The 15,113-nt window shown below is 43.9% G+C and overlaps 1 protein-coding gene across 3 annotated transcripts in view; it reads right to left on the reverse strand.

Annotated features, from left to right (window-relative positions):
* Positions 1-15,113, reverse strand: part of dlgap2b (discs, large (Drosophila) homolog-associated protein 2b) — a 226,557-nt gene that overhangs the window by 42,173 nt on the left and 169,271 nt on the right. For all 3 annotated transcript variants that reach the window (XM_088324989.1, XM_088324990.1, XM_088324988.1), the window contains one exon: positions 1,615-1,973. In XM_088324989.1, the coding sequence (XP_088181115.1) occupies positions 1,615-1,973 (359 nt within the window). The remainder of the gene's footprint in view (positions 1-1,614; positions 1,974-15,113) is intronic.

Below are 15,113 nucleotides of genomic sequence, written 5' to 3' on the forward strand. Positions count from 1 at the left end.
GGGTGGGCTTCTGGATTTTTTATGGCCTCACATTTTATCTGGCCTTCTTGAACTTGTCAGGGTCTCTTTTTTTTAGTCTTTGCGATTTAGTTAGTTTATACATAGCCTCCCTGGATCTTTTCTGGTCTTAATCTGGAACGAGCCTTTATGAGTGGATCAAGACTGACCTTTAAAATCTAGATAATTTGATTGTCACCAATGTTCCCTCTAATTTTCCACGGGTCTGAGCGTTCACACAAAGTCGGTGTGCAACGCTTTAAACAACAGTGAGCAACAGGAATCCCAAGTGTGGCAACTAAGTCTTTATCAAACCTGTCCAAAACTTGACATCAGGTTACATTTTGCCGAGTTTCCGGCAATGCAAAAAAAAAAAAGTCACTTTTGAATGAATTGACCTTAGTATTATTGCAAAGTTTGTACGGCCTATAAACGTAATTTGTTTTTACAACAATTCTTTCACAAGATTTCCATTTCTTTTTTTTTCCTGGTATCTTTTGTCGCATAATACTAACATTTTTGGGGGCTTATTTAGTCGGTTGCATGATACACAACTGTATTTAATCATATTTTTAGTGGAAGTACAATGCATCGGCTCGCTACAACGGGTCAGGTGCAATCGACATTTCGTTCTGTGTACATTGTTACACAGAATGACAATACAAGGAAATTATTATTATTATTATTATTATGTTGGCAACAAGATTGACTTGGTATAATTGGAATTTATTTGAATGCAACACAAACTTTTTCTTCTTTTTCCCTGTTTTTTTCTATTTTTTTTTAATTCCTTTAAAAAAAATCGCATTGTGTTTATTTTTTCCCAGCTGTTACTTTTTGCTTTTTGTTCTCTATTTACTTTTTCCCCTTTGTTTCTTTCTTTTCTTTTTTCTGGCTTTTTTCTGAAAGTTTCCTTCTTTTTTTTCTTCCTTTTGTTCTTTTATTCTCAGCTTTTCACTACTTTTTCATTTGGGTATTTTTTTTTCTTTTTTGTTCTATTCCCCCTTCCTTTAAGTCATTTTGTGCATAATTTTACATAATATTTGGTCATATAGGGATGAAAGAAGCAAAAACAACCTGAAGAGCCGTTTAGGACCCGAAAGAGCCGGATCCTTTTAGTGAGCCGAGCTGAAGAAGCCGGTTCTCAAAAAACTCTACTGACTTTACTCAACTTCGTTCACAACGTCAGGGGAACCCATGTATTTTTACCTTCATGTACTGTAACTTTGACTTAATTCGCTTCTTAATTAGCAATTTCGAGCCCTGATTTTTGTGAGCTGGCTAGATTTTCTTGTGCGTGGAAAAGCTCTGAGTAGTGCACAATTGCGCACACATGCAGCTTAGAGGGAACATTGATTGTCACCACTCTCTATATGGGCTTCTAGATTTTGTCTGACAAACCTGCTCTGGTGTTGACCTTAGTCTAGACATATTTAGGACCAGAACATTTCAGAACAATTGTGGCATCATTCTTGATTTGATAAATCTGGTCAGGATCTGACCTAAGTTCATGACATTTAGACAATATTTTGCCTTTGGATTTGTGAAAAATCTGATCTTGATGTTGTACTCTAAATGGGGTTTCAAACATCGATTAAAAGCAATGTCCATAAATACCTGAATGCCAATAGATGATCTAGGGGTTTTGAGGTACTCTTCCGCTTTGGATACCAACACAGCTTTGTCACATGTTTGGATAGAAGTGTGACTGCCCAAAGATGCGTGCCTCTTTGGCGGCGCCGACTCCATGGCCATCATGACCGCCTTTGAGCTGTCCAAGCTATCTACAGAGCTATACATGGGTCTTCCGAGGCTGTCAGTGGCCCACAGACCGCCTCGTTGTTGCCTGCCCTCTTGGTAGGCATCTTGGGTGGATTCAGTGCTGCTCTGGGCTGTCACAGAGATAAGAGGCTTGGTGGTGGAACGTGGGGGTACTGGAGGTGGGGTCTTCTTGAAACTAGAAGGATATGACACCGCTGGATAGCACAAGCATGATGACAGGACAAAGACAAGGCAAAAGAAGGGTAAAATATGAATAGCAACCAAAATTTAGCGGCTGGAAAGCATGATTTGAACGTTTAGTTGGTTTGATGAAGGGAAAAAATTGCTGAGATAGTTGAACTATAATTTCTCGTACAAGGAAGGATTTTGACCTAAAACTCTTTTGCTAACCCCATCAAAAGATCAGCCTGACAAGGATGAACTAATACTTTGCGGAAAATGTATTTAACTTATGACTTAATTGCCTGCTAAAACACATCAACGTCAGCAGTTGTCACAGAACACTGATGTGGTCTACTTGGCTCAGAGCTCAGTGCAACAAAACCATGAGGATCCCGTTAAGACAAACCCCATCACAGGAATGATTTCTTTCCAATTACAAGGAGGCTGCTATGTTGAAGGAGACGGTCGGCGGATTCCAAAACGGAGCTTTGTGACTCAAGCGATACGAAACGACACATTGTCTGTCTATAAATTGCAGCCATCTGACTTCTTTTCAACAATGAACTTGTTACATAAAAGCAGGCTAAACATCTGAATACTGCAAATGAAAGGCTTCGTGGGTACTTTTATACCTAATCTCGCATTGGCACAGGGGAGACTGGCCTCCGACCCGTGGCCTGGACTAAGGGTGTGACTGAGACGGCCATGAGCAAGATTGCGCGGGGAGTCGAGGACAGGTACGGACCAACTTAGGCGCTGCGGTAACTCGCGACCCGCTGTTGTCTATTGGACGTGATGAATACAGGGCCCTGGGGAATGCCGCAGACCCGACCGCTTACCATGACCGCTCACACTGACCGCTCACACTGACCGCTCACACTGACTGCTCACACTGACCGCTCACACGGTCCTTTTTGCCACCGGGTGGGTGGAGGCGGGTGATTATGTAGGTGTGAATCCGGAACCATCCGGGATGGCAAAGCTGCACGCCACCACAACGGGTTCCGGACGTCAGCTGGGCAACCCCGTGACAGAGGTCTGCGCCCAACAGCCGCTGTTATTCCCCGTGTACCCGACACCCCAGCCACAACCGGTGCAACTGTTAGCTCGGCAACCACTCCCACCCATTCCCTAGTGCAGCCAAAACCCTGTTATACTTGGAATCACTCAACCACAAGGGGTTCAACCTACACCATCGATCCCAAAGTTACTCTGACAACAACAGTGGGTTTGAGACTGACGTAGGTAAAGCTACTATGTAATGCTGTTCAAAAACGCTGTAATCTGGATTTTGTGACCGACACATTAAATTAATTGATCAGAGATCGATAAACTCAAAAACAAAAGAAAATAATTTTACGACGCAACGTTCAATGCTTTGGTGTGTTACTTATTCTGCAGTTATTAGCTCTATCAGGCAGACATTAGAGAGTTAAAATTAAAACTTGTAAACAAAATTTAAAACCTATTCAAGGCCTTAGATTGCGGTTATCAAATTTAAAACTTTTTCAAGTTTTTAAGACCCTGTGGGAACCTTGATAAATGAGCATTGCTTTTTATCCCCCAATTTTCCAAGTTTTCATAGAAAATGAAAATTTTGTAATTTGCTGTAACCTCACGTAGTAACTAATGGAGATTTGTAGTATTTGTTAGCACTGCTGGACTTGTTTATAGGCTGGGGGCGTCGTTGCCGTCATGCACTTTCCGGACAAATTTTTAACATGTTACCTTGTGTTTACTATGTTTGTGTACTGTAATGCTAAATGTAATTCATCCTGGTCATCCTGAAAGGGGGATTACCACCTGTGAGGTCCCTTCTCAAGGTTTCTCTTTTTCCTCACGCTGAGGTTTTGAGTTGTTCCTTGCCCGCATGTTGGTTTTTATCAGGTAATTTGTGTCATTGTAATCCTGTGCAGTCCTTTGAGACATTTTTGTGATTAAGAGCTATATAAACAAATGTGACTTGACTTGACTTGATTTATATATTTCATTCATTTATTTTCTGAGCAGCTTATCCCTTACAAAGGTCCTGGGTTGTCCTATACAGATTAAACTTGTAGACAAAACCTAAAGACCCTTTTAATGCCCTGATTTGCAGGTATCACATTTAAAACTTTTTCAAGTTTTTAGGAGCTTGGGGGAACCCTGTCTAGCTTATGAATAGACAATTGTTTTTCCTTTTTAACAATTTGGCTAGCTCGCTCATCTTCAACATTCAATCCTCAAGGACCCTCAATTTAGCTGAAAGATTATTTGTGGCATTCCATCCTTTGTTGTCCGCTTGGTCTGAACTTGATCATTTGCCACACATTCCGGTCAACAAACACCAGATGTCGTGTCCGGAATAAATCAACCCGAACGTCATCGTTAAATGATCTCTTTGCTTGGTTAAAACGTCTCGAGGGTACTGAAAATTTGATGCCGTTAGGAATCTGGCGCAAAACAGTCATTTTGACACATCTTAAAGGATGTTTACTCTGGGCCGTTTCTAAGGTTAGGCTTATCCGTCCAGTGTAGGTCAGACAAAGGGTCGCCCACCAGAAACTAAAGACGAAATAACAACCGCACTCTTGCCCGCGATGTAATTATCTTTATCTCCAAAATGATACTGTTGCCATTTGAAGACAAAATGACTCAAAGCTTGTCTGATATGGTGAGACTTTACCATCTAGACACTGTTCCCGCGGATCCTTGAAAAGTCTTGAAAGGCATTAAATTCATTATTCTAAAAATAAGGCCTTAATTTGCATTCAAACGTCATAAATCCAATTTCCGAAAGTCCTAAAAATATGAACATATAAGATTTATATTGTTTTGAACTTAAAATATATAATAAAAAAAGGCATTTTTTTCCATGCATTATGATAAAAATGCTTCATGAATGTAGCAGAAGGGTTCTATTGAATTAGTAGTTGTCTCCCAGTTTTGACTGAAGATCAATGTACTGTACTGTTTTTATTTATTGTTGTCCATGTCTAAAACTTTGGAGAGTGCCATGTTGGACCAAAATGTGATTTTAAAGATGCAAGATATATAAATAAAATAAATATTTGTTTAAAATGGCTTCTAATTTATGTAGTTTTTCTGTTTTGTTTGTTTCATTTGTGTTTTTTATTTTTTTTGTCGACTTGGTCTTGAATTTAATAATAAAAGACATTAATTCAACTTGACTTAAGCTGTGGCGGCTGAGTGGTTAGCGTTTCTGCGGCAGAGTTCTTAGGTCATGGGATCAAATCCAGCTATCAGCCTTCCTGTGCAGAGTTTGCATGTTCTCTACGTGCTTGCGTAAGTTTCCTCCAGGCACTCCGTCTTCCTCCCACATTCCACAAACATGCATGAGAGGTTAATTGGCTGGTCCAAAATGTCCCTAGGTGTGAATAAGCAAGTGATTTGTTTGTCTTTGTCTGCCCTGTGACTGGCTCGCAACCAGCTTAGTGTGTCCCTTGCCTATTGCCTGAAGGTAGCTGGGATGGGCTCCAGTACCCCCGTGACCCTATTGAGGATAAGTGGCGCAGATAATGAATGGATGGACTTAAGCTGTAGAAAACCTTTATCTAGGGTGCCAAGAAAATAACAAAGAAAAACAACCCCAAGCATCACGGCCATTGCCAGACACATCAAATGCACAGGGTGCCACAACTATTATTTAACCCCCATCATTTATTTTGCAAGGCAGCACGGCGGTGCAGTGGTTAGTGCGTGTGCGGCACAGTTCTAAGGTCTTGGGAACCTCCTGTGTGGGTTCAAATCCAGCTACTGGACTTCCTGTGCGGAGTTTGTATGTTCTCCCCGTGCTTGCGTGAGTTTCTCCCGGGCACTCCGGTTTCCTCCCACATTCCAAAGACATGCATTTTAGGTGGATTGGCTGGTCCAAATTGTCCCTAGGTGTGAATGAGCGAGCGAGTTGTCTGTCCTTGTGTGCCCTGCGATTGGCTGGCAACCAGTTCAGGGTGTCCCCTGCCCACTGCCCGATGATTGCTGGGATGGGCTCCAGCACCCCCGCGACCCTACTGGGAATAAGCGGTGCAGCTAATGAGATGGGAGATGAGATTTATTCTGCACAGCACTGTTTCTCACTGTTTTTCATAAATGTTTTCACAATTAGCTGTGCATCGTAATTGGAAATAATTTCTGACAATTCATGATGAGGGAAGCGTTTAGCTGCCAATGTGTGGTCAAATCAACTTAAATATATTTGTACTAAATCTGCGGATGGGTAGAAAAATATGCATATGTTGAAATTTTATTTTTCATTTTTTATGTGTTAGAAGAATGAAATGAAAATGAAATGATCTGCATTTATATAGCGTTTTTCAAGTCAATGACTTCCCAAAGCACTTTACAATGTGCTTCACATTGCCCAATAGCGGCTGTGAAGCCATGTAAGGCGCTAACCTGCTTATTGGGAGTATTAGGGGTTCAGTGTCTTACCCAAGGACACTTTGACATGTAACACGGAGGAGCTGGGATTCGAACTGCGATTTCTTGATCCCAAGACAAGCGCTCTACCTCCTGGGCACTGTCGCCCCAATGAAATGAAATGATCTGCATTTATATAGCGCTTTTCAAGTCAAGACTTGCCAAAGCGCTTTACAGTGGGCTTCACATTTCCCAAGCCGCCGTGCAGCCTTGTAAGGCGCTAACCTGCTTCAGATTCAGATTCAGATTCAGATCTACTTTATTGTCATTCTAGTACACGTCTATACAGAACGAAATGTCGATACATCTGACCCGCACAGTTTCCTTGAATGTACAGATATAAATAAAATGTTGTATTGAATTGGAGTATTGAGTACAAATAATTTACTAAATAATTATGGCTATGTATAGTATTTTACAGTAGTGCAAAGAGTGCAAGAGGAGCAGCTAACCAGATGTGCAAAATGGGCAGTCAGGTAAACAAGTCAGGTAAACAGTAACAATAACAATGTAGTACGATGTTGTCGGACAAAAATCTCAACTCAGAGAACAGATGTGCAAGGAGTGGTTAGCTATAAAGAACTGCCAGTAGTGCAAAAAAGTCAAACAAAACCAACAGATGTACAAATTAGCAGCAGTTTAGATTTACTATGTGTTTGATTGACCATTTAACAGTCTAATGGCCAGGGGGACAAGACTATTGTGGAACCTGGTGGTCCTGCACCGCACACTGCAGTACCTCTTCCCAGAGGCGAGCAGAGTGAACAGTCCATGATGGGTGTGGGAGGGGTCGCTGATAATGTTCTTGGCTTGGGATAGGCAGCGCTTCTGGCCAATGTCCTGAATGGAGGGGAGAGAAGTCCCGATGATTTTCTCTGTTGTCCTCGTCACCCTCCTCACACTACCCCAGTCGGAAGCGCTGCAGCCTCCACACCACACAGAGATACAGCTGGTCAGGATATTCTCTATGGTGCCCCTGTAGAATGTGATGAGGGAGGGTGGGGGCAGGTGGGCTCTCCTCATCCTCCGCAGGAAGTACAGGCGCTGCTGTGCCCTCTTCACCAGTGATGCAGTGTTCACGGACCAGGTGAGTTTGTTTGTGATGTGCACCCCTAGGAACTTGATGCTGCTGACAACCTCCACAGCCTTGTTGTTGATGAGAAGTGGGGCATGGTTGGGCTGTTTTTTCCTGAAGTCGATAATGATCTCTTTAGTTTTGTCAACATTCAGGACCAGGCTGTTGTCCCTGGACCAGCCCACCAACTGCTCCATCTCCTCTCTGTAGGCCAGGTCGTTGTCGTCCCTGATGAGGCCCACCACTGTTGTGTCGTCCGCAAACTTCACGATGTGGTTTGTGGCTGACCTAGGGACGCAGTCGTGTGTCATCAGGGTGAACAGCAAGGGGCTCAGGACACAGCCTTGGGGGGAGCCCGTGCTGAGGGTGATGACATCGGAGATGTTCTGACCAATCCGCATTGACTGGGGTCTGTCAGTGAGGAAGTCCAGCAGCCAGTTCCGCAGGGGGGTGTTAAAACCCAGGAGTCTCATTTTGTCTACCAGGTGTTGTGGGATGATGGTGTTGAATGCTGAACTGAAGTCCAGGAACAGCATCCGCACATGGGTGTTCTTCTCCTCTAGGTGTGTCAGGCCCAGGTGAAGCGCAGAGGAGATGGCATCCCCGGTGGAGCGGTTTGTCCGGTAGGCAAACTGAAAGGGGTCGAGTGAGGAGGGGAGACTGGAGGTGATGTGCTCTTTAACCATTCTCTCAAAGCACTTCATTATGATGGGAGTCAGTGCAACGGGCCGGTAATCGTTCAATGATAAGATATGGGGGTTCTTTGGCACTGGGATGATGGTGGCAATCTTGAAGCATGATGGTACCGTGGCTTGGTCTAGCGAGGTGTTGAAAATGTCTGTTGGTACACAAGCAAGCTGATCGGCGCACTCCCTAAGGACCCGCCCTGGAATGTTGTCCGGGCCTGGAGCCTTCAGTGTGTTGACCCTTCTCAGGGTCTTACTCACGTCAGTTGAGTCCAGGAGGAGTGCTCTTTCGTCCTGATGTGGAACCGCTTTCGCTGCAGGGGTGCCATTTTGTGCCTCAAACCTCCCAAAGAAGTTGTTGAGGTCATTCAGAAAGTCCATGCTAGTGTCCTGCACTGGGGCGGTGGTTGACTTGTATCTGGTGATGGCCTGAATGCCTTTCCACATATCACTGGTGTTGGTTGTGCTGAGGAAAAGGTCCTGAATTTTTTGACTGTGCGATCGCTTTGCTAGTCTGAAAGCACGATTCAGGTTAGCCCTCGCTGATCTCAGCGCCTCCTCATCACCAGATTTAAAGGCAAGGTTCCGTGCCTTTAGCAATTTGCGTATCTCAGCAGTCATCCAGGGCTTCTGATTGTCACGGGTGCAGATGGTTTTGGTATTGCTGACGTCTTCTGCGCATTTAGTGATGTAGGCTGACACAGACATGGCGTACTCATCTGTTTATTTTGTTGTTGTAAGTGGCAGCCGATTTAAACATGTCCCAATCTGTGCATTCAAAGCAGTCCTGTAGTGCCTCCATTGCCCCCTCAGTCCACACCCTCACCTGCTTCACTGTAGGTTTTTCTCTGGTCAGCAGGGGCTTGTATGCAGGAATTAGCATAAGAAAGGTGATCTGATGAGCCAAGGTGGGGGCGGGAGGCTGCTCTGTATGCTCCTCTGATATTTGTGTAGGCCAAGTCCAATGTGTTCCTACCTCTTGTAGCAACGTCGACATGCTGGTGGAAATGTGGGAGAACTGTTTTCATGTTGGCCTGGTTAAAGTCCCCCGCCGCAATAAAAATGCATTCGGTGTAAGCATGCTGCAGTTCACTCACAGTTCGGTAGAGAACGTCCATTTCCTCCTTTGTATTAGCGCTGGGGGGCACGTACACGGCAGTAATGATGGTAGCACTAAACTCCCTCGGTAGGTAGAAGGGTCTGCAAATCACCGTCAAAAGTTCAATGTCTCGTGAGCAGTGATTCGAGATTATCCTAGCATTTCTACACCAGTTGTTGTTGGTATAAATGCATAGTTCGCCACCCCTGCTCTTACCGGTGAGCTCGCCGCTTCTATCAGCGCGGAAAGCCGTTAGCCCCACAATGCTAACAGCGTCATCCGGGATAGATGAGTTTAGCCATGTCTCCGTCAGAATTATAGCGCAACAGTTCGTCATCTCGCGGTTCGATGTAAGTTCCACTTGTAAATGGTCCAGTTTGTTGTCCAGGGAGCGAACGTTGGAGAGGAAAATGGATGGGAGAGGCGTTTTGAAGGGTTTAGCCTTCAGCCTAGCCGTTAGCCCGGCCCGACAACCTCGCTTCCTCCTCCGGTCACAGCGCCTCCTCTTGCCACTTTTCTTCGCTGCTTTGTAGGCCGCTGGGTCTTGTTGACGTAGCACTCCGAGGCTAAGTAAACACTCCAGAGTGGTCGTAGCAACGAGCACTGGATTTCTGGATGTTCGCATATCCAGCAAAAAACTGCGATCTTTTATTAATCTGCAGTTTGAGTTGTCTTTGTTCTCCCTCAAAAACTGAGTCGAAGACTGGGGTTTTTGACCAAAATGTAAGAAACCGTACAGGGCGCCGCCATATTGCTTATTGGGGGCATTAGGGGTTCAGTGTCTTACCCATGTAACACGGAGGAGCTGGGATTCGAACTGCGATCTCTTGATCCCCCGAATGCATGGAATGCATGCCAAAGTAGGAAGCATGGTACGTTTAAATGTTTTCTAATTGCATTTGAATCTATTTAATAGGGGTTTGATAAAGTGGGTGCATTTCAAAATAAATATTTGGACGCATCAAATTGGACCGGAGCGATTCATTCAAATTTGATCTATAATTAAAGATACATATCAAATTGTCTTTTATTGGAGGGATATAGCTTGGAATGTAAATTGTCTTTTGTTTAGGAATTCACACTGCTTGTGCCTAAAAAATCATAAAAAAAACTCTCTTGTCATGATTACTGATTCAGGGCACCTGCGGCTGCCCCGGTGGCGCTAACAGCCCTGGTCGCTGATTGGCACCTTGCCACTTTTTAAACCCCCCGACATCCGATCGTTGCGAACCTTCAGCTCCCGCTAAGGCAAGCCTTCCGAACCTGACTCCCTGTTTTTTGACTCCTGTACGTTTCCCGGCTTCGACCTGTTTCCGTTTGATCACGTCTCTGCTCCTGCGCCCCGGTGACCCGACCTGCCTTTACCTCTTCGACACTGCTATCGCCCGCCAGAGAAGTGCCATTTCCGCGTCCTGAGCGACCTGCTTCCCACACTCAACGATCACTGGATCATGGGTGCCAGCTTACGTCTCCTTTCTCAATAAAACTAAGAAACTAACGCAATTGGGTTCCCGTCTCCCTTCCTGGTGCCTGACATCTCTAATAGTTAATACATGTTTCATGTCTTTCTATACCCTGATTTTTCTCTAAAATCTGCAAAATTTTATAAAAAACACTTCAATTATTAACTTTAAGTGTTTACAATCATCCATCCATTACCAGCACCACTTATTCTCAGTTGGGTCACGGGGTTGCTGGGGCCCACAGTCATTGTTGTGGAATAGAAACATGCTGACATCTGTTAAAAAAGACTTTCTGAGAAAACTGAGGTGAAAACATTTCCGAAGAAGTTACGTAAGCCCTCTCACTGGGCTCAACCGGGGTGGGCCAAACCGGTTCCATATGCTGTATTGAAGCTATAAAAACCCACGCGTATCTGAGATTTTCCGAGTTTTCTTGTGACGCTGTCGTATCAAATAAAACAAGAACTCCCTCTGACGTCATCTGATTCCTGCATTCTTCGAACGCGTACGAGACGAATTCTCGACATATATTTCGTCAACATTTCTGGCGCCCAACGTGATTGGCTCGAAAAACGAGACTTCTCGTCGTGAACGCTGCCCCAACGAGCAATTGAGGTAAGGAAATGAAATGAAATGAAATGATCTGCATTTATATAGCGCTTTTCAAGTCAATGACTTCCCAAAGCGCTTTACAATGTGCTCCACATTTCCCAATAGCGGCCTTGCAGCCATGTAAGGCGCTAACCTGCTTATTGGGGGTATTAGGGGTTCAGTGTCTTACCCAAGGAAACTTCGACATGTAACATGGACGAGCCGGGATTCGAACTGGGATCCCTTGATCCCAAGACGAGTGCTCTACCTCCTGAGCTACTGCCGCCCCCAGACAATTTTTTTTTCCTTATTTCGTTTTGCTTGTCGGGGTAAGTAGAAGTGCAGGGGTCTGTGACGTGAGAGCCAAATTATTGTCAAATCGTGCATGTCGTTTTCGTCCGCAGTCAGGCCCATTTTGGACGAATGAGATATATTGAGTTTAGAGTGAGTTGAGATTTTTGTCCGACAATAATCCTGTGCTCAGGGAATTTTGTGTTGTTTTTTTTTGGACTGACTGCCAAATTTGAGAAGATGCAGTGGTCGCTCGGTCTGTGTGTATGGGAGGGACGGTAATTCCAGTCCGTATAATTGTCTTAAGATCTGTGAAAGAAGCGGTGATAAGACGTCATCATGGCTGAAGTGACAGTTCAAGAGTGAACAATCTAGATATCGTTTATACGGGAATGAGTTTCTCTAGAGGATTGAGGTTTGGGACGTAGGCGTGTGAATATAGTACTTAATTACAAGTGCGGTGCATGACACTCCTGCAATCTGCAATCTAAAAGATTATACCGGCGATTAGAAAATTGAGCAGTTAATCAGATGTTTTATTATTAAGAAACAAATCGCATAGAAAAAGCGATGTAAAGACTGTGTGTGTGGAATACTAACATATTTCTGATCCGTGGTAATGTGTTCGTTTGCCTTTTAACGTCTTGTATGTGCGTTTGTGTTCGTGTCTTTCGCGTGTCTTAGAAAACTTATTTTTTGTAAGTGTGTGCCAGCTTGCACCAAATTTGCGTGTATTCTCTCTGTGAATGTATGTGCGTTGGTATGTGTGTGTGCTGGCATATGTATGTGTCTCCGTTAGCACTCCGTCCCCCCATATTTGTGTGCTAAACGCTTGTGTGAGAGACGCGCAGGCGATGTAGATTCTTTTTTTTTCTTTTGGCTGCGGAGGATTTGTAAAAAAAGAAAAAGAGAAAAAAAGGACGAAATAATAAATAAAGAGTGGAATGACTATTTTTTATTGTATGCAAATCTCGCCCGCGCGGACACAGTGTTAATAGAGAATGACTAGTAGCACAAAGTGGTTTTAATGATAAGTGTAAACAGGATGTAGAAAGAATGTGCGAGTGGTGTTTATGATAGATATACGAAGCTTACTTTACTGGAAAATATGTTGGGATGAGCAATTCATATAGTTTGGGTAAAATTAAGAAAACGATTTGTCAATGAAGAGAGCATTTTCAAAAGACAATGAGGAGCAGATTAATCGATTTGAGGAAGACCATGGTAAATTTGAGAATATAATTGCTAAGATAATGTCTGCATGGTCATTTAACCTAGAGTAAACATCCGAGTTTGTAAACATTACCGATTTAACAGGATTCTGAAGTCAAATGGACTGTTGAAAAGAACTGAAGATGGACAATATACTGGTCGCTGTGAGGGGGACACAGCTGGAAAAAAAACAAACAAACAAACAAAGACATTCACTCATCCATTGTCTGCGCCGCTTGTCAACAGCAGGGTCGTGGGGACACTGGAGCACATCCAGGTTGTCCTCGAACAGTGAGCAGGGGGCAATCTGAACTGATTACAGCCAGTTTCAAGAAAAAAAGAAAAAGAAAACCGACAACGACCAAGGTCAGTGTTGCACTGATAAGGCACATGGACACATTCAAGCAGCGGATTACGAGTGAACGTCACAATGGACTGAGCCAGAGGCCCAAGGCCATCAACGAGGCGGGAAAACAAACAACACAAGTCTGCTTTAAGTCTCATTAGGGTCTTGTTAATTGACGAAGTGTTTACAAATCTGAGGAAGATTGATAAATTTGGATTGTAAATTATTTTATTTTTAACACAGGAACACTGCTTAAATTGTATTTTGAATATGCTTTCCAGGAAACAGTGATGTGTCTCTCCAGATGCAGGAGCATCAGGAGGATTTTCAAGGAAAATAGGTAACAGGAAAATACCTTTGATTTTATATCGGTTGACAGTAGCACAATAAAGATCATTGTGCAAGGGGGGAGGTTGTTAAACAGCTGAAGAAAAAAGGTTACTGGTCTCCATATTTACAGGCCACAGTAGACGAAGTGCTCAACCAGTGTGAAATCTTTGCAGAGAATAATATCAGAAAATGTAGCAGTTCCATCAAAAGATCTAGGTGCGGAGATAGTAATTAAGTTTTTAATCAGAGAAGTTATTCCGCGATTTGGTATACCGTCAGAAATAAGCTTAGATATTCATAATAAGCATTTGTTCAAAAGGTCGTGAAGGGCATCCTACAAAAATTACACATTGAACAACGGTTGGGTGCAGTGTATCACCCACAAAGTCAGGGGATGGTGGAAAGAGTAAATGGAACATTAAAATCAAAGATAAACAAGATCTGTGCGAGTACTAAGCTCAACTGGGTGGATGCGCTACCGTTAGCGCTGATGAGTTATCGCATGCAAACTCATCGGATCACACATTTAACACCGCATGAAATGCTAACAGGCAGACCAGTGCCAGCGCCGCATCTGAGAGGTCCCTATAAGGGGCCGCCGCTTGAGCAACTACAAACTGAACTGAGAGACTATATGAGAAAATTGACGGCTTTCCAGAAGGCCATCTACCTGCAGGTGAAGAGACAAGAGTCCAAGGTCGAACAACCATTCAAGAAGACGGTGGTCCCAGGGGATCTTGTGTACATCAAGGTGTTTCGACGAAAGTGGAACCAACCGAGGCGTGAGGGACCGTACACCGTTGTGAGGGCAACGCCGACCGCAGTCCAGGTCGAGGGCAGCTCAACCTGGCATCATCTGAACCACTGTACCAAGGCTCACGCCGCCACCGTCAATGAGACCAACCAAGATCAACAGGGCAGTAACGTTAAATTAGAAAAACAAGATGTGGATGATAAAGTTGTGTGTGGTAATAAGTTGTCTGATATGGTTGTCACTAGGAGCAAAGCTCGAGAAATCTCAGCGGTGAATGGAAATCGCGGGTCCGGAAGTGCAGCCGGAGATCCGAACAGCGGCACTGCAGTTGCAGACCTTGACGCATCAAAGAGACAGCAGCCCGGTTAAGTGTGACACTACTGTACAACATACCGAAACGGTTGAAAATTTGGAAAGTACAATTCGCAATAGTAAACAAATTGTAACTACTAAAATCCCGAGTATTATGGGATTAGTCCGACAAAAGAGAGACGTACAACCAGTCGAAGTGCCGACTGAATACCAAAAACCAAATATGTTAACGACAGTACAGACGGATAATAAGCCAAACCCTAACAGCTGGTGGACCAATTGGTGGGTCACTCCAGCACCTAAATTGACGATACAGACGGGAGTGGTAACAACACACCAAAAATCAGAGAAACCTACACCCACGGCAACAACACCAAAGAGTGAGGTTACAACACGCCAACGGCCAAAAATGAGTACACTAACAGTACGTAAAATACAGGAAAATTTTACAGAGGTTAAACAGCCAAAGCAGCCACATCTAGAAGAAGGTGTTACCATGAGCCCTACAATAAGACAAGCAATTGAAGTTAAAACTCAAAACGATATAGTGGGTAAGCCAATTGGAGTAAAAACTCAAAAAAGTTTGGCATACAA

Source organism: Urocampus carinirostris, chromosome 20 (assembly GCF_059441175.1).
Source record: "Urocampus carinirostris isolate Australia breed hairy pipefish chromosome 20, RoL_Ucar_1.0, whole genome shotgun sequence".
In the NCBI taxonomy this organism is placed as follows: Eukaryota; Metazoa; Chordata; class Actinopteri; order Syngnathiformes; family Syngnathidae; genus Urocampus; species Urocampus carinirostris.